The sequence below is a fragment of the Lipophrys pholis genome, assembly GCF_963383615.2.
Source record: "Lipophrys pholis genome assembly, chromosome: 12".
NCBI lineage: Eukaryota > Metazoa > Chordata > Actinopteri > Blenniiformes > Blenniidae > Lipophrys > Lipophrys pholis.
The window spans coordinates 6,436,891-6,454,858 of record NC_137641.1 but is presented as its reverse complement, the minus strand read 5'-3'; the positions used below and the strand labels follow the sequence as shown (position 1 = coordinate 6,454,858).

General features: G+C 47.0%; 1 protein-coding gene across 1 annotated transcript; it reads left to right on the top strand.

Moving 5' to 3' along the window:
- On the top strand, positions 1 to 13,751 carry lmnb1 (lamin B1). Its single transcript, XM_080477000.1, has 11 exons — positions 1 to 1,540; positions 7,956 to 8,112; positions 8,200 to 8,325; positions 8,882 to 9,052; positions 9,368 to 9,493; positions 11,112 to 11,332; positions 11,410 to 11,635; positions 11,713 to 11,817; positions 11,897 to 12,016; positions 12,132 to 12,239; positions 12,420 to 13,751. Exons 1-11 carry the CDS (start codon positions 1,191 to 1,193, stop codon positions 12,459 to 12,461), a joined length of 1,752 nt encoding a protein of 583 aa, XP_080333126.1. The 5' UTR covers positions 1 to 1,190; the 3' UTR covers positions 12,462 to 13,751.
- Positions 13,752 to 17,968: the final 4,217 nt, after the last annotated feature.

The following is a 17,968-nucleotide window of genomic DNA, read 5'->3' as shown; positions in this document are numbered from 1 at the left end:
ATCCACATTTTCATTTATTATTTGAGACATCAAGTGTACAAATATATAGTGACGAGGAGGTCTAGAGTGACATCTGCTGGTCATTTTTGTAACTACTTTTAGCAAGTCAGTATCCATCAAAATGCAGTTTGCATTTAACTGGAAGTACCACAAAGTAGTGAATTGTAGAGTATGTGTGTAGTTGTAATGAGTAGTATGTGATATGTACAATGCTGACAGTCCTGACAGGAGCTGCAGCAGCAGTCACACATCCAGGTAAACTATGTCGAAGTAGACCTTTGATTTGAAGAGTATGGTGCAAACATGAGCCAATCAGAAGCCAGGGTTGTTAAGCACCGCCCACCGGTTTTGTCAGTCAAAACTGAAAAACAAAATAACAAGTTAATTTTTTTCTGTTTTGCCCCCCCCCCCCCAAAAAAAAACTTGTTTCTGGAAGCTGATTGTGGGAATTTTAATAGAAAATCAAACTATCAAAATGTACCCTGGTCTTCCTCATGCTCCCCTCCAGGACCTTTCATTCAATCAGCAGCCAGCTGACCACAGACTCTTTATTTATTGATATTTTTTTATTGGGCTACACCCAGGTATACTGTGTTTCATGGTGTTTTTAGAGGTTCTTCCTTTTTTAGTTTAGTTTTTTTTTAAAGTTTTCTTTCTCTTTATTTCTCTCCGCTCTGCAATAAGTAAAGGTGTGTCGCGTCGCGGGGCGTTTTTGGAGGTTTGTCGGGTGTTTTTTTAAGGTTTTCATTCTGTAACTCTCTCGCTCACTCTCTCTCTTTCTGGCTGTTCGAGCCAAAATGGCGGCGGTACAAACACTCCCTCTGGGCCGGGACCTTACCGGGCGGCGAGGAGACGCTTGTTTTAAACACCAGCACACCCGCCCCCCCCCCGCTGACCGGACGATCACCATGAAAGCTCCACCGACCCCGCCCCGAAGCCGGCCGCAGACACAAACGCACCCTGAGTTAAAGTTGAACGAGCGCATTGCGTCCAGCCCCGCCATTGGCTGCTGGCCGCCTACGTCACGTCTCGAGTGCCCGCCATGTTAAGCCGGGCCCCTCTTTGATTGTTCCCGGGGAGCGTGTGGGAGCTGCGGAGCCGTGGAGCGTGTTGGTACCGGGACCAGAGAAAACCCTGCTCGCCTCGCTCAGCTTCACGCGTCCGGACGCCGTGTTTGATCCAGTCTGACCATGGCCACGGCCGCCTCGACCCCCACCGCGCCGCGGACCGCGTGCAGCACGCCGCTGAGCCCCACCAGGATCACCCGGTTGCAGGAGAAGCAGCAGCTCCGGGACCTCAACGACCGGCTGGCCGTCTACATCGACAAGGTGCGCAGCCTTGAGGCGGAGAATGGAGTCCTCCAGCTGCAGATCAGCGAGAAGGAAGAGGTGCGGAGCCGCGAGCTCGGCGGCCTCAAGGCGCTCTACGAGACCGAGCTGGCGGACGCGCGCAGGAGCCTGGACGACACCTCCAAGGAGCGCGCGTGGCTGCAGATAGAGCTGGGCAGGACCAGGTCCGAGCACGAGCAACTGCTGCTCAGGTGAGTCTCGCTAATCCCGGTCCGAGCACGAGCAGCCGCTGCTCAGTTAGGAGCCTCTTTAATCCCGGAGTTGAGCCATAAAGTGATTCCCGTCCGCGGAAGCGCTGCTTCCGGAAGCTGCTTCCTGACGGATGGAGCCTTTTATCAGGATTTACAGCCATAACGTACAAATATACTAAAGTGTATCCTGTATGTATAATAATGAAATAAGCGATATAAAATTTATAATCTTTATTTTGAATGTAACACCTCAGTATATCTCTTTCAATACAGTTTGGTTTACGTGTCCAAACAAGAAAAACAGAAACACAGAAAACATGAATTATTGACACGTAAATGACATAGAAGACGATGCTATGAGCTGCAAATCCTTAAATTGTCCTTTATTTTTGCATTCAGGAAAAAATGTGACTTTCCCAGAGATGTACTCAGTTGTTACTGTGTTCATACACTTTAGTATATTTTTAGTTTACCGCTGGAAGTCTTGATAAAAGCCGCTGGAACAGAACGGACGTCTCCATCAGCCAGTCAGTAGCTTTAGGGAGCAGCGCTCCCATCTGGTTTAGTGGCATTCACATTCACTTTAGAGACCACATCAAATCACCTGGAAAACATTATGCAGTTCCACCGGCTGCTGTTTGGGGGCGCTGTTGCCTGAAACAAACACTGACCAGGGAGTAGGTAAAGAAGAAACACTGCCCATATATTGGTCCGGACTGGAAAAGTAAGTCCCGCCCCTTTAGCCCATGGTGGTGAGGCTAATTAGCTCGTGGCTAAGACTTCCTCTACTTCCTCACTACTTCCACTTCTTCTGATTTTTGTGGTTAGATTTGTTTGTTTACTACCCAGAATGCATTGCGCACTACGTCACGTCCTTCAGAGTACGGGGAAACTCTGCTCCGACTCAAACTGAATGGTCGTAATGAAGGATATGGCAGCTGTGTGTTGGACAGACAAAGGGGGGTGTGTGTGTGTGTGTGTGTGTGTGTGTGTGTGTGTGTGTGTGTGTGTGTGTGTGTGTGTGTGTGTGTGTGTGTGTGTGTGTGTGTGTGTGTGTGTGTGAAAACAGTTGCTGTGCTTCTGCACATTTGTCCACTTTGTCCTGATGGTTTTCAACGTTTGTATGCTGGATAAAACAGTGTTTATCTGGACAGGGGAGCTCACGCTCACACACACAGAGGTTTTCTCCACTGTGATTAAAAAGCTCCTCCTATCGGACAAGCCGGTTGGTTTGTGGCCGTTTCCACTGATGGACTTTCAGCGCAGCTCCTGCTTGTAGTTTATAGTTTTATGTTGATGGTGGCTAGTGTCAGTGCAGCGCTCTGGGTTCGCTGTGGCTGTGTAAAACTGCTCCAGAAGTAAAGTTGAGAAGAGTACATTAGCAAGAAGTCTGGGGATTAAACACACAACCACTTTGAGATTCAATCAAAATAATGATTTTTAAAAAATTAAATAAAATAAAACTGCATATCGTCGAGAGAAAAGTTAAATCCAGTATTTCCTTCTGAAAATCAAGTCGAGGTGATTGCGCAATATGTCTGCTGCGATTCAGCGTGTGTTCATGGTTCAGTCTGCACACGGCTGACTTCATGTCGAGGCCTAAGGCTGGGGCACTACAGGATTCCTATAGACCACACACTTGATGATGATGAAGGACCGATGGCGCACAGGCTCTCCGATGGGTCAGTGTGTGGTGTGACTGTGGCGCTCACCACACACTCCAAGTGTCAGCTTCTTCACACTCGGGATGCACCAATCCATGTTTTTTCACTTCCAATCCCGATACCTAAATTTGGATATCTACCGATACTATTCCGATACCAGAGCTCGGTTTGCTTTCATATTATCATTATTGTTGATTTTATATGAGGCTGTAATAAACTCCTCTCTACAGTAAAGTATGAAATGGGCGAATGTATGCATGTATTCTCGCAAAAGACAACTTGAGCTTAGTATAAGGTCAGAAAAGGAAACGGTACAAACAAATTTTGTTCAATTTGGACAATGTGGGGGTCTGTGTGACGTCATCGTCTCATAATAATCATAATATCTTTAAAACCTCATAATTGGCGTGGAGTAGTACGGAGATTCACGGAGGTGTGAATCGCCTGCTGACAGTCTGGAGGAGCTGCTTTTCATTGTTTTGATGTCGGTGCCGTTCTCGGCGAGCTGGAGTTTTAAAACGCTGACGTCTGGCAGCAGAGCGGCACCTCGCTGTACAACGGCTTTGCAAACATCCATGTCGATGTGTTGCTTTTGTATTTTTTGAGAGTAAAATACGTCCAAACAGCAACATGTTGTCATGAAAAGTTGGATAGCACAGAGTGCTACGTTAGCCTGCCAGCTGGCTGCAAACTGTGGAATGGATTTCCTGACTCATTCCTCCTGGTCTCATTGAGACCCGCCTCCCTTCAGGAAATCCAGTCCACAGTTTGCAGCCAGCGGACAGAGCAGCCGGCAGGGAAACACTGTGGAGTCGTTTCAGCAACAGTAAAGCACAGACGAGGCTTCATGGATCGGAAATCTCCGCAGGTTGGATCGGAAATTTCCAATCCGTGAATTACGTTGGGATCGGAACCCGATACGATAATGGATCGTATCGGCCCCATCCCTACTTCATACTCGATATTCAAAATATCCTGACTTCAGTGTAAACCAACATGTTGCCACAAATCAACCAGGGCAGTTTACCACGACTCTGGATTCCTCTTAGGGGCCTTTCAGATTGGATAGTCCAGGACTCGATTCACTTGGGAGGCAGAGCCGAGAATTCTCACCCCTTCACCTGGTTTAGTGGCGTTTACATTCACTTTAGAGACCAGATCAAACCTCCTGGAAAATATCATGCAGTTACACTAGCTGCTGTTTGGGGGCGCTGTCGCCTGAAACCAACAATGACCAGAGAGGAAGTAAAGAAGAAACGCGGCTCATTGATTGGTCCGGACCGAAAGAGGAAGTCCTGCCCTTTTAGCCCGTGGTGGCTAGGCTAGTCAGCTCGTGGCTAATGGGTAGCCACAAACAACTGTGATGTATAGTCTTCAGACCAGATATCAATGACAGTCTTCCTCTCTACTCCACGTCTGCCTGCAAGATATTTTTTCCCACTTTTTCTTTCTTCATCTGCTTCTTCTGATTTGTGCGGTAAGCTTCGTTTGTTTACCACCCAGAATGCATTGCACACTACATCACGTCCTCTAACCCCGCCCACTAGAAAGATCGTTAGTAATGGAACTGAGACTGAGGGTACTTCCGAATTGTCCATCCTAACTCCAGAACTATCGACTTTTCCTGAACCCCGGAAGTGTTTGGTGTGGCGGCCATGATAAGGACGGTCAGAATTCCCAATAAGCAAAGGAAAGGAGGCTCGTTGCTTCCTTTAGAGCCTCCTTTAGCTTAGAAACACTGATGCATCCTTTATCAAAGGAGGCGAGCTCATGCTGCCCCACAAATCCTTGCTCAGGGAAATCCCTAGTTCAGGGAAACTCAGGATGTCGGAAAAAGGGAGGAGATCATGGAAGTCACTAAAGCAATAATCTGCCTTGAGCAACTATAAATCATATAAAACCCAAATGTGCTTTTTGTAGTCCATTTTCGGAAACCTGTAGTTCTTTCCCCCACTGCGGCAGACGTCACTAGCTTGCGCCGCCGTCGCATTACGTCGCCGTGACGTCATCCACGGGGTTAAAGTAAAGTCGATAGTGAAGGAGTTAGGAGGGACTTTTCGGACGTACCTCGAGGTTTTGAAGGGGACCAGAGATCTCTTGTTGTGCAGGTGTGTTTGCTCGTCCTCATCACAAAGGTGACCACGTGTAACGTGCACTATGCACACCGTGCGTAACGGGTAACGTCCACGACATGCCCTGCGTAACATGCGCACGCAACACGCTTAAGGCACGCGCACCACATGCACATGCACCACACGTTGAGTTCAGGGCCTTGAAGTGGAAGGAGATGAAGAAGAGGAGAGAGAACAGAGGAAAAAACAGAACATGGACAATCAAAGCAAAGTTCAGAGAATGAAAGCAGTCACGTTTTTTAGAGATCGAGCAGAGAAGCCAAAGAACCTAAAGCACCTAAAGCAAAAGTCTTCAGGACACTGATGCAGCATAAAGAGATCCACATAAGGGGACAACGAGACGACCAAACAGCAATGGATATAGTTCAGAGAGAAGACAGAAACACTATTTGCTGTATCCATCTGAGGTACATTGTGATAACGTGAACACTATGTGTAAATATCATGTCATATCCCTTTATATTGTCCCATGAATGAATCTACTATAATCTCACCAAGTCAGCATTAACCAGTCAGGAATGTTCTGGCTTACGCTGCAGCAGCAGTGTTGCTTTTAGCCTGGATCACCTTCATACGGGTACAAGTGACGTTATGCTCCCTGCTGCTCCGCTCCTCTCGGAGCACAACACACTCTACAAACATTCTAAAAGCACTACACACGCGACACACACTACGGGATTTCTTGTTGCAAATATTAAACATTATTTATAATCTCGCTATCCAAGTGGATCAGACAGGACGTAATCACTCCGAACACGCCACAGGAGAATCTGACACGATGTTAGCAGCCATCAGAGAATCTGTTCTTTGCTGGTTGTGATGGTCGGCGGGAAATCTGGACAAAAAGCAGGCGGTTATCCTGCAGTGTCTCCCAGCCTTTAGTTTGTCCTGCAGTGTGGCGGCTGTGACTTATCAGATTAAGTCTGCAGGAGCTTTTAAGTCAGTTATTTCAATGTGATCAGATGATTTCCTGCCACTGCTGGTTGGACAGTGAAAACCTCCAGACTTTGGTTGTGCGAGGGTTAATTTAAACTCTGGACGTTCTGCTGTCAGTTACCTCACATGAGCTGATGTTCCTCTGTGAAGCGAGCTGCTTCAGTTTCTCAGTAAACTGAGAGGGGACGTGCTGCTCCACATTCCTGTCATAGTTTGTCCACTTTAGCTGCAGTTCCACCCAGCCTCCATAATCCACCCTGAGAAAACAAGGGCCTGCGTCCCAGCAGAGCTCCAGCTGGACCCGTGTCGACTGGCAGTTTTAAAATGAAGCGTCCTGGACAGACCTCTGGGAGGTGTTGTGATGCAACGCTCCACTTCCCTGCCTTCACTTCCTGTCTGACGTTACTGGACGAAGTGATAAATCTGACCAGTGCTGTAGTCACAGTGAGGTCCGTGGATTCAGCGCTTTGACCATATAAGACAGAAATCTCATCTCTAAACGGCTGGATAGCAGCTCTGTCAAATGCTAATTATTTAATGCCAAAATGTATAACTTGAGGCCAACTTATACCAAACAGTAACAGCAAGTTGCACAAACACAAGTTTACAACCAAACTGGAAACAATAACTTATTAGGTAAACACATTTTCACACAAAAAGCAGTGAACTGTCCCAGCAGCGCCCCCTGGTGGACAAAGCTGTGGACCGTCACAGCAGCGCCCCCTGGTGGCAGAAACCTCACAGCGCAGCAGAATGGTGTTAAACGTACGTAAAGAAACGAGTCATCGAGTCGATGAACGTTGCAGCTGAATGTCATCAGAACTACAATTGAATGAATTTTCAAAGAATATTTAGCAGATCACAAAAATGTACATCAGTAAACACAAATCAGACAAAATGTGAGAATTAGTTAATAACATGACTGGGGAGGGGTAATGTATTTCCTTTTCTCATTTCATTTTGGAAGTGAAAAATGACGTAGATCATAGGTCTATATAATTAATACCGCCTGTGTGAATTCTGCAGAAACTAATCCTCAGCATTTTGAAACAGAAAACCCTCCTCTGCTTTAGCGTTTGAACGCACTCGTCAGAATTACGAACCAATTAGAGGCTGCCTTTCAAAAGGTATAGACCATATGGTATTAACTGAACAATCACGTTGCTCATTACTGAGTGTAAGTCAGTTGTTCGTTGGGTACATGAGCTGACAATTCGCTATATTTCGGTGAGAAAAGATGAATTCAGGTAAAATTAGACGGCGACAAATAGTGATGACCATTATACACATATTTTAGAGGCTTTGAGCAACACGTCTGCTATTTTTTCGGCCGTCTTAAGTAATAGACTTAAATAATAGAATTAAAGTAGAGGCCATCCTATGTCGTGGTGTTCCTCAGGGAAGTCTTTCCTTCATGGCCCTTAACACCGCCACACGCTGCTACGTTCGTCTGCTCAGAGTATCTTTGGTCTCGGCTCTAAAACTTTGGTCCTGCATCGCTGTGAGACGGTCAATGATGGCTGTTGTCATGGTGACCACAGGCAGTGTGTTGACGGTGACACTGCTGCGACCTGTATCAAATGACCAACCAATAGAAACGGTGTGAACTGTGGTACCGATCAGCGCCACACTGGACCGACACCCCCCCACACACACACGCTCACCAGGTTTCTCTCCCTGCAGCTTCAACAAGAAGGAGTCTGAGGCGGCGGCGGCCCAGACCCGGCTCAAGGACCTGGAGACTCAGTTCAACTCCAAGGAGGCCATGTTGGCCACAGCGCTGTCGGAGAACCGCGGCCTGGAGGCCTCACTGGCCGATCTGCGGGAGCAGCTGCAGGAGGTACAACCTGAGGGGGGGGGGGGCCCACCACTACCACCATCAGCTGCTGTCTAAACACTGGTGTCTGTGTGTCTGTGTCTGTGGCAGCTGGAGGCGGGTCTGGGTCAGGCCAAGAAGCACCTTGCAGACGAGATGCTGCTGCGTGTGGACCTGGAGAACCGCTGCCAGAGTCTGTCGGAGGACATGGAGTTCAGGAAGAACATGCACCATGAGGTGAGACTCCTCAGGTTCCCCGACGCTTCAAGCGGGAAAACTTGTAATGTGAGGAAGATCCTGGAGAAGCACTAGATGTTTCTCCAGGCTGAAGAGATGCTCATTAGTTTTAAGCTTCTCTAACTCCATGGAGCCTCACGGTGTTGCCAGAGGGGGAAGGAACAGGAGGAGGTGGAGCAGCTGGCGTTCATTTGTGCTTTATTAGGAGCAAACACTGCAGACGTTTGTGAAACAACTGTGACGTTACAATACAAACGGTTGTATGTTGTTTTGATATATTTGTTAAAGTTTATGTATTGAGAAATAAAAAAAAATTTTATTGAACAAAACATTTATTACCACATAAACACATTAAAAAGTACTAAAAAATTGGTACCTTTTAAATATCTTCATTGTTGAGTTGAACAACAGTCTGGTGCTTCTCCAGCTCAGACACAAGGGGGCAGCAGTGAGCTGCTCTCACCAAGACTGAGGAAAGATGTTTCTGGGTTTGTGTTTAACTAAACACTGAAGTCCTCTCCTCCTCCTTCTCCTCCTCCCTCTCCTCCTCCTGCAGGAGGTGAAGGAGGCCCGGCACCGCTACGAGAGCCGCCTGGTGGAGGTGGACTCCGGACATAAAGAGGAGTACGAGTACAAGCTGAGCCAGGCGCTGACCGACATGAGAGCCCAGAACGAGGAGCAGATCAAGATCTACAAGGACAACATGGTTGGAACCTACGCTACCAAGGTACACACACACACACACACACACACACACACACACACACACACACACACACACACACACACACACACACACACACACACACACACACACACACACACACACACACACACACACACACACACACACACACACACACACACACACACACACACACACGTTTTTTCTCTTCGTCCTTCAGATAGAACTGTTTGACGGACTTCCTGGATGACAGGAAGTGACTGAGCAAGTTCAGTTCTCCTTTCTGACTCGTGTGAAGGTGTAAATGCAGCGGGCTCTCTCTCTATCTGTGTGTGTGTGTGTGTGTGTGTGTGTCAGCTGGAGGACCTGCACCGCCTCTCGGAGATGAACGGAGCTTCAGCCAACATGGCCCGAGAGGAGCTGAGGGAGTCGGCGCTGAGGATCGAGAGTCTGAGCTCACAGCTGTCTGCTCTTCAGAAGGAGGTCAGTTCTCCTCCTCCTCCAGGTCTACTAGGTTTTCCCAACACTGAGTAGAAGCAGAAAGGATGTATATAATTAAACATTCTATTTATTAACTCGTTGCTCTGTGAGAAAAACAAGCACATCCGTTCATTTTCTCTCGAATGAAAGCGCCTGCAGCATTAACATCTGTGAACCTTCAGTCCAGTGGCAGGGCTTTTCCACCAACAAGAACCAGCAGCTAGTTCAGGGCCAGTTCTTAAATGAGCACCGCCAAAGAACCGGATCTTTTTCCACTGTTAACGGAGCCAAGTGAGAGCCACGTCAATGCGTCACTCCAAAACATGATACGTCACTGATTTCACATATTTCGGGCTGACATCGCTCGTAGAAGAATGAGGAGACGGACTGTATTCATCGGTTTGGTCCGGGTCGCTTAATCTAGTCTGGCCTGAACCTCGGATGTACCAAAGAGCCAGAAGACTTTACGTCTCTTCGTATCTCTATTGGTGTTTTTTCACGTCCGTCTTGCTTTAGTCCGGAGCCCCGGAGAGGAAATTAAATAACACATGTATGAGTTTGGGGCTTATTTTTCAACATTTAGGCATTACATTGTGAATTTCTGCTCCTTTCACTTTATTTCTGGACGTGTCTGAATCAAAAGCTTCAACATGGAGGAATGGAGGTGTAGAATGATAGAACGCAGCTCCAAAAGCCGTTTCCAATGGTAACCTACGTAAACACACTGATTTAAGTCCTCTTTCACATGAAGCCGTAAAAAGGCTCATTTTATGGCAAAAAAATCCAACTTTCATTTACAGTAGTATGTAGTTTGTTTTTTAGTTGCTAATGAACCAAAAGTATTCATTATAAAGAAGTTCTGTGTGTTAGAAAATAATATTGGAGCGTCTCGGAGCGGGGTTGCATTGCTCAGCGGCTGCAGCTCCTCAGCCTGCAGTCAGAACGCGAAACAAGACCTGGACGTGAAGTTAGTTCTAATAATGTCACCATGAAAAGTGTGAAAGAAAAACGACAATGGAAAACTGCTTTCTAAATTATATATGACGTAGCTGACTGACAGGAGGAGCTCTGCGGCGATCGCGGATTAAATTATCACGTTCTCATATTATTAACTTCAGGGAGCGACTTACTACATCGTTCCCACGTGTTAATTTAACTTTTTTTCTCTATAACCACTCCGGGGCTCCGTGTTCGCTGTAGTTTTCAAAAAGCCGGTTCAACCTCGCTTCCGCCTTGTCGGTAACGATAACTCCGCCCCCAGCTGATGACGCCTCTGGCTCCGCTCTGGCCCCGCAACGAAGTGGAGCCAGCGTAGCACCAGTTTAGCCCCTGTCTGGCCGGGGCTTTGGCAGTGGAAAGACTAAGAACTGGTGCTACGTCTGGCCCTGGACCAGAACTAGAACCTGGTTCTTTCTGGTGGAAAAGCCCCCTGGGTCAGCTAGTCTGGAACGTGGCTCCTCCACATCATCTTCATCACAGCAGCTTGGACCTGATCAGTGGCATTCAAACGTTCTGCTGCGGAACCTGCCCAGAGTCCACCTGGTCCAGACCGAAGACCCTGGTCGCCATGGTAACACTGTGTGTGTCTCTCTCTCTTGTTCCCCGTCTCCCTCTGTCTCAGACTCGAGGATGGCGTGAGCGCATCTCAGAGTTGGAGGCAGCGCTGGTCCAGGAGAAGGAGTGGAGCAGGAAGCAGCTGGCGGAGAAGGAAAAGGAGGTGATGGAGATCCAGACCAGGATGCTGCAGCAGCTGGACGAGTACGAACAGCTGCTGGACGTCAAGCTGGCTCTGGACATGGAGATCAACGCCTACCGCAAGCTGCTGGAGGGGGAGGAGGAGAGGTGAGGGGAGGGAGGGTGGAGGAGGAGGAGGAGGTGGGGGTTTCTGGTTCTGGTCTAACCGTTGTTCTGGTCCCCAGGCTGAAGCTGTCTCCGAGCCCCAGCTCCCGGGTGACCGTGTCCCGGGCATCATCCAGCCGCAGCGTGCGCACTGCCCAAGGCAAGAGGAAGCGAGTGGACGTGGAGGAGCAGGAGGCCAGCAGCTCCGTGTCCGTCGCTCACTCCGCCTCTGCCACCGGGCCCGTCACCGTCGACGAGATCGACACCGACGGGAAGTTCATCTGCCTCCACAACAGCGGGGACGAGGTGAGCTCCGGTCCGTCTGCGGGTGGCGCCGGAGGTTCCTGAACGTTACGTGACCTCCTGTCTCCATTCTATCCCAGGACCAGGCCATGGTCGGCCACGAGATGATCAAGACCATCGGGAACGCTTCGGCCACCTACAAGTTCACGCCCAAATATGTCCTGAAGGCCGGACACAAAGTCCTGGTGAGGCGTTCTGTTCTCCGCTCCGCCCGGGTGGTGGTGAAGTAATGGTGGAGCAGTGGCTGACTCTTATATGTTGTAGATCTGGGCCTCTGATGCCGGGGTGAGCGCCAAACCTCCGTCAGACCTGGTCTGGAAGAACCAGACCGCTTGGAGATCCGGGGACGACATCCACGTGGTTCTGCTCAACCCTCAGGGAGAGGTAAGAGCGTAACCCCCCCCCCCCCCCCCCCACCCACCCCCCGCAAAAAAAAATACCACAACACTGAACCCCCCCAAGAATACCGCCCCTACACTCAAATCTCTCTGTGTTTCAGGAGGTGGCAAAGAGAATCACCACATACAAGACGACAATAGAAGAGGAGGAAGAGGATGAGGAAGATAACGGAGTGGAGGCCATCGAGGAAGATGTCCTTTACGAACAGGTGACGCTTCAGCACACACACACACACACACACACACACACACACACACACACACACACACACACACACACACACACACACAACACTGATGTAAAGTTTTCATTTAACCTGTGAAAAGACACACAAAAGGTTGAAATATGTCTCACTTCGTGTGTCTCTGTCTCTGTCTCTGTCTCTCAGGAGGATCCTCGTACTGCTAAGAGAGGCTGCCTGATCATGTGACGTACCGGACCTGAAAGCAACCACACCTCCACACAGCCAGTCTGCTGCCAACTGTAATACTAGAACTATTTTTCTATCTTTTGTAGTGTTTCTGTTTGATTTGGTTTTATAATGAAATATGTCACAGATCCAAACTGGTGTTTTTAGTTTTTTTACGAGCTGAACTCTGACCTCCGGGATGAGCCGTGTCTTTTATTCTCTTATTGTTGATGCTCTTCTGGGCCTTTGAAAGGAGCCGCTTCCTGTTTGACTCTAGACTCCACCTGATGGATTACTTCAGACTCTAGACTCCACCTGATTGATTACTTTACTTCAGACTCTAGACTCCACCTGATTGATTACTTTACTTCAGACTCCACCTGATTGATTACTTTACTTCAGACTCCACCTGATTGATTACTTTACTTCAGACTCCACCTGATTGATTACTTTACTTCAGACTCCACCTGATTACTTCAGACTCCAGACTCCACCTGATTGATTACTTTACTTCAGACTCCACCTGATTGATTACTTTACTTCAGACTCCACCTGATTGATTACTTCAGACTCTAGACTCCACCTGATTGATTACTTTACTCTAGACTCCACCTGATTGATTACTTTACTTCAGACTCCACCTGATTGATTACTTTACTCTAGACTCCACCTGATTGATTACTTTACTTCAGACTCCACCTGATTGATTACTTCAGACTCCAGACTCCACCTGATTGATTACTTCAGACTCCAGACTCCACCTGATTGATTACTTTACTCTAGACTCCACCTGATTGATTACTTCAGACTCTAGACTCCACCTGATTGATTACTTTACTCTAGACTCCACCTGATTGATTACTTTACTTCAGACTCCACCTGATTGATTACTTTACTCTAGACTCCACCTGATTGATTACTTTACTTCAGACTCCACCTGATTGATTACTTCAGACTCCAGACTCCACCTGATTGATTACTTCAGACTCCAGACTCCACCTGATTGATTACTTCAGACTCCAGACTCCACCTGATTGATTACTTTACTCCAGAGTCCATGTGATTGACTTCCTGTCAGCGGTCTGCTCCGTCACACAGACCTACAGAAACGCTCCTGTGTGCTGACGTTTGATTGTATTGACCGACAGCCGGCCACATGGGGGTGCTAACGTGACGCGGTGCAGCACAGCTGAAGTGTATTCTTAACTTTTCTATTTGAAGTGTTTCAGTACTTTGTGTTGGTGTGTAACTATGCATGCAATGTTTGTAGCTTGTAGATGAACGAATGAATAAACCATCATTCTCTTGTGAGTCAGTGTTCTTCTCTTTCACCTGGAATGACGAAGTTAAACGTTTCCTTCTTAGTGTTCCTAATGAATTGGCCGATGGCTACAGCTGATTTCCAGATGAAACTTGAGTTTATGAACACATGCTGGAAACTCTTAACAGTGTTTGGATTAACATTCATGATGAGCTGAGTTCACTTTGAAACGTAAAAAAGCTGTTTCAGGTTCTGTCACAAGATCTCATGGTTTTATTTCTAATTCACTTAGTTTGATAAAAATATGAAAGTGCAACCCGCCAGTAACTGAACTGAAAGTTACTCATGAGGAAAAACCAGCTTTGTACTACAGACCTCTGGTCTGCGTCTTTACATTTCCATCGTACAAGTAAACATACTAATCAATTGCTCCCTGATTGGAAGAGAAGTATAAACATGCGCCATTCCCATACCATATTGGTTTGTAGGACCCAAAACCCCTGAACATGAATTGACAGAGTAGGTCGTTACCATGGAGAAGTTCACACCGTAATGAGGGATCCAGTCTCCAGCAGGTGGTGCTGCTGGGACTCCCTTCAGTTTCACTGTAACACGCCAGGAGTAACACATCGGGCCCACAGGCCAGAACCAATTGCTGAAGGCTCCAAACCACCATGTAACGTGCTTATATAGGGTTTATAGCAGTTTATCTCACATTTCACTGGATTTTACAGCAGAATGTTGAATGAGTTATTTGGAGTCATGTATAAATGCAACTGAAATCCATAAAAATTTTAAGTAGTAATTGTTTGCTCTTGCAGAATTATAGACAGGTTCATCACGTACACTGTGGACTACAACAAAGAAACACTTTCAAGAGTAAATTCAAAGGTTATTATAGCAATATTTTACCGGTCTGTCCCACTCAAGATGAAACTTATGTGGCCCCAGAAGTAACATTTTATTTTGTACGCCTCTTTGTATTCATTATATGCATGTGTATATTTATATATGTATTGAATGCATCTTTAAATTGGTTCAGTTGTGCGATTTCTTAATAAGTAGGTTTCTTCCATAACACATTTGGTCTTTGGTTCTTTCATTATCAACTGGTCCTACAATCGATAACGTAACAATGTAGTATTTAGTACAGAGTACCCAATCATGGCCTCTGGCCCCTTTAAATATTGATCAAATATAAATTTTGAAAGTTTTAATGAAAAAAGGACTTTTATTTTGAAGAAATAAAGGTCTTATTTTGAAGCTTGAATCCTAAATATCAATTTTTTTAAGGTTTTCGTTGTAATTTTTAATAAACAAACTTATATTGAAGGAGTTTGGGGCTTTTATTTTGAAAGCCAGCTCACCCCTCGCCTCGCTAAACACTTAATATCCATTTTGAAGTCAACATTGTAATTTTTGATAAACAAGGACTTTTATTTTGAAGGAGTTTGAGGCTTTTATTTGGAAAGTCAGGACATGCAGGTCACAGTGTGATGGACATGGGGTACGTCCGAATAGCCCCTCCTAACTCCTTATCTATCGACTTTAGCTTAACCCCCTGGATGACGTCACGGAGTTAGTGAAAGGTGTTAGGAGGCTTCCTAAAGGAGTTAGTGAAAGGCGATCATGTTAGTGTGGCAGTCGGACTGCACTTTTACTTAGTGATGTCATAATTTTGCGACGGCGGCACAAGTTAGTGACGTCCTCCGTGGTGGGGAAAGAACTACAAGTTTCTGAAAATGGACTACAAAAAGCACATTTGGGTTTTATATGATTTAAAGTTGTTCAAGGCAGATTATTGCTTTGGTAACTTACATGATCTGCTCCTTATTCAGTCATCCTGAGTTTCCCTGAACGCTCCAGTGAGCGGGTTCCTTTAAATGTTGTCGCCGCAAGGAATTGTGGGGCTCTGAGCTCGCCTCCTTTGTGAAAGGAAGCATCAGTGTTTCCTAGGCTAAAGGAGGCTCCAAAGGAAGCATTGAGCCTCCTTTCCTTTCCTTATTCAGAATTTGGACAGTTCTTATCATGGTCGCCACACAAAACACTTCCGGGGTTCAGGAAAAGTCGATAGATAAGGAGATAGGAGGGACAATTGGGACGTACCCATGGTATTGCACAATCCTGGGTGTGAATGATGCAACACTGATGGACGCAGCTGCAGTTAGTGATGTCATCAGAGTGGGAGAGAGGACGGATTTTATCTACATATTTTGAAAACAACTCCTCAAAATCCACAGATTTCAGGCAAATATTTTCAAAAACTTATCATTTCTTGAGAGGAAAATTTGTTGTCTTTCAGTTTGTGTGAGTTTCGAAGCAGTCAGACATAAACTTTAGACACTAGGAGGCGCAGTTTGACGCAGGCGCATGATTTTGCTCCATCTGACTCAATGATAAATGTCGCTTGAAATTGCGGGAACAAAGAAAATGACAGCATTGTTCTCTCTCGTCAAAAAGGTCATGTTTTAGAGACTTTTCCCCACGTGTGTGACATCGTCTTGTTCGGCAGGTTCTTGTCACTCTTCTGATCTACTCGCTTTGTTGATCAGAATCACGGTTGAGCCACAGTCGCCACTTGCTCAAAGGTGTTCTGTCACGGCTGTTTTTGAGGAGACATTTTGGTTTTCCCATGTATTTGAATGAGAGGAGGGAGGAGGAGGGAGGAGAGTGGAGGAGGGAGGAGGAGGAGGGAGGAGGGAGGCGAGAGGAGGAGGAGGGAGGAGAGAGGAGGTAGGAGGAGGAGGGAGGAGGAGGAGGGAGGAGAGAGGAGGGAGGAGGAGGGAGGAGGGAGGAGAGAGGAGGAGGAGGGAGGAGAGAGGGGGTAGGAGGAGGGAGGAGGCGTGATTCGTCGTTCGGAGTTTTGACGGCTAATAAAAATTGAACAGAACTTTTGAGCAGGAGAGTCTCCACTGTCATTCAATAGTGTTTTCAAGCTGAAACAATAGTCGCCCGCAGAGGAGATAAATGTTTGCGTGAGGGCCTATTTTGGGCGAAAATCATATTTTGAAAGGCAAATTGTGGATTTCCTGTTAGATATAGGTCAGGGGTATCAGTGCATGATTGTAAGGTCTTAGTGAGACGAACAATTGGGTTTTGATTTGCTCTCTCTATTACATTCCTATGGCCGATGGTGGCTGTTTTAGTGTTTCTAAATGGCGCTACAGAGAGCACAATTTGGCACTCAGAGGGTTTCATTTGAACATTTTCTTAAATTTTTCACCAGTCTTGATAAGCGTGGAGAATCTGGTGAGTTTTTAGGCGTGTTTAGGGGGTCAAATGTGGGTCCAATTATGCGTAAGTACAATGTTTTTTTTGGAGCACACCATTTTCAGCTTTTGGGCGCACAGACATTTTTAGTAGGATTTCTAACTGGTCCAGTCACAGAACTTGGACTTATTCTCAACTGGACAAGTTTTGATGTTGACATCAGTCACCAAGCAAATGCTGACGTCACTATTAGAAATGTGTGAAGGTTGTGACGTGGGGCTGTTGAAGGTCATGATGCAGGGCTGTTGAAGGTTGTGATGTAGGGCTGTTGAAGGTTGTGATGCAGGGCTGTTGAAGGTTGTGATGCAGGGCTGTTGAAGGTCGTGACGTGGGACTGTTGAAGGTTGTGACGTAGAGCTGTGGAAGGTTGTGACGTAGGGCTGTTGAAGGTCGTGACGTAGGGCTGTTGAAGGTTGTGACGTAGGGCTGTTGAAGGTCGTGATGCGGGACTGTTGAAGGTCGTGATGCGGGACTGTTGAAGGTTGGGGACGTAGGGCTGTTGAAGGTTGTGACGTAGGGCTGTTGAAGGTCGTGATGCGGGACTGTTGAAGGTCGTGATGCGGGACTGTTGAAGGTTGGGGACGTAGGGCTGTTGAAGGTTGTGACGTAGGGCTGTTGAAGGTCGTGATGCGGGACTGTTGAAGGTCGTGACGTGGGACTGTTGAAGGTTGTGACGTAGGGCTGTTGAAGGTTGTGACGTAGGGCTGTTGAAGGTTGTGACGTAGGGCTGTTGAAGGTCGTGATGCGGGACTGTTGAAGGTCGTGATGCGGAGCTGTTGAAGGTCGTGATGCGGGACTGTTGAAGGTTGTGACGTAGGGCTGTTGAAGGTTGTGACCTAGGGCTGTTGAAGGTCGTGATGCGGGACTGTTGAAGGTCGTGATGCGGGGCTGTTGAAGGTCGTGATGTGCGGCTGTTGAAGGTCGCGATGCGGGACTGTTGAAGGTCGTGACATAGGGCTGTTGCAGGTTGTGACGTAGGGCTGTTGCAGGTTGTGAC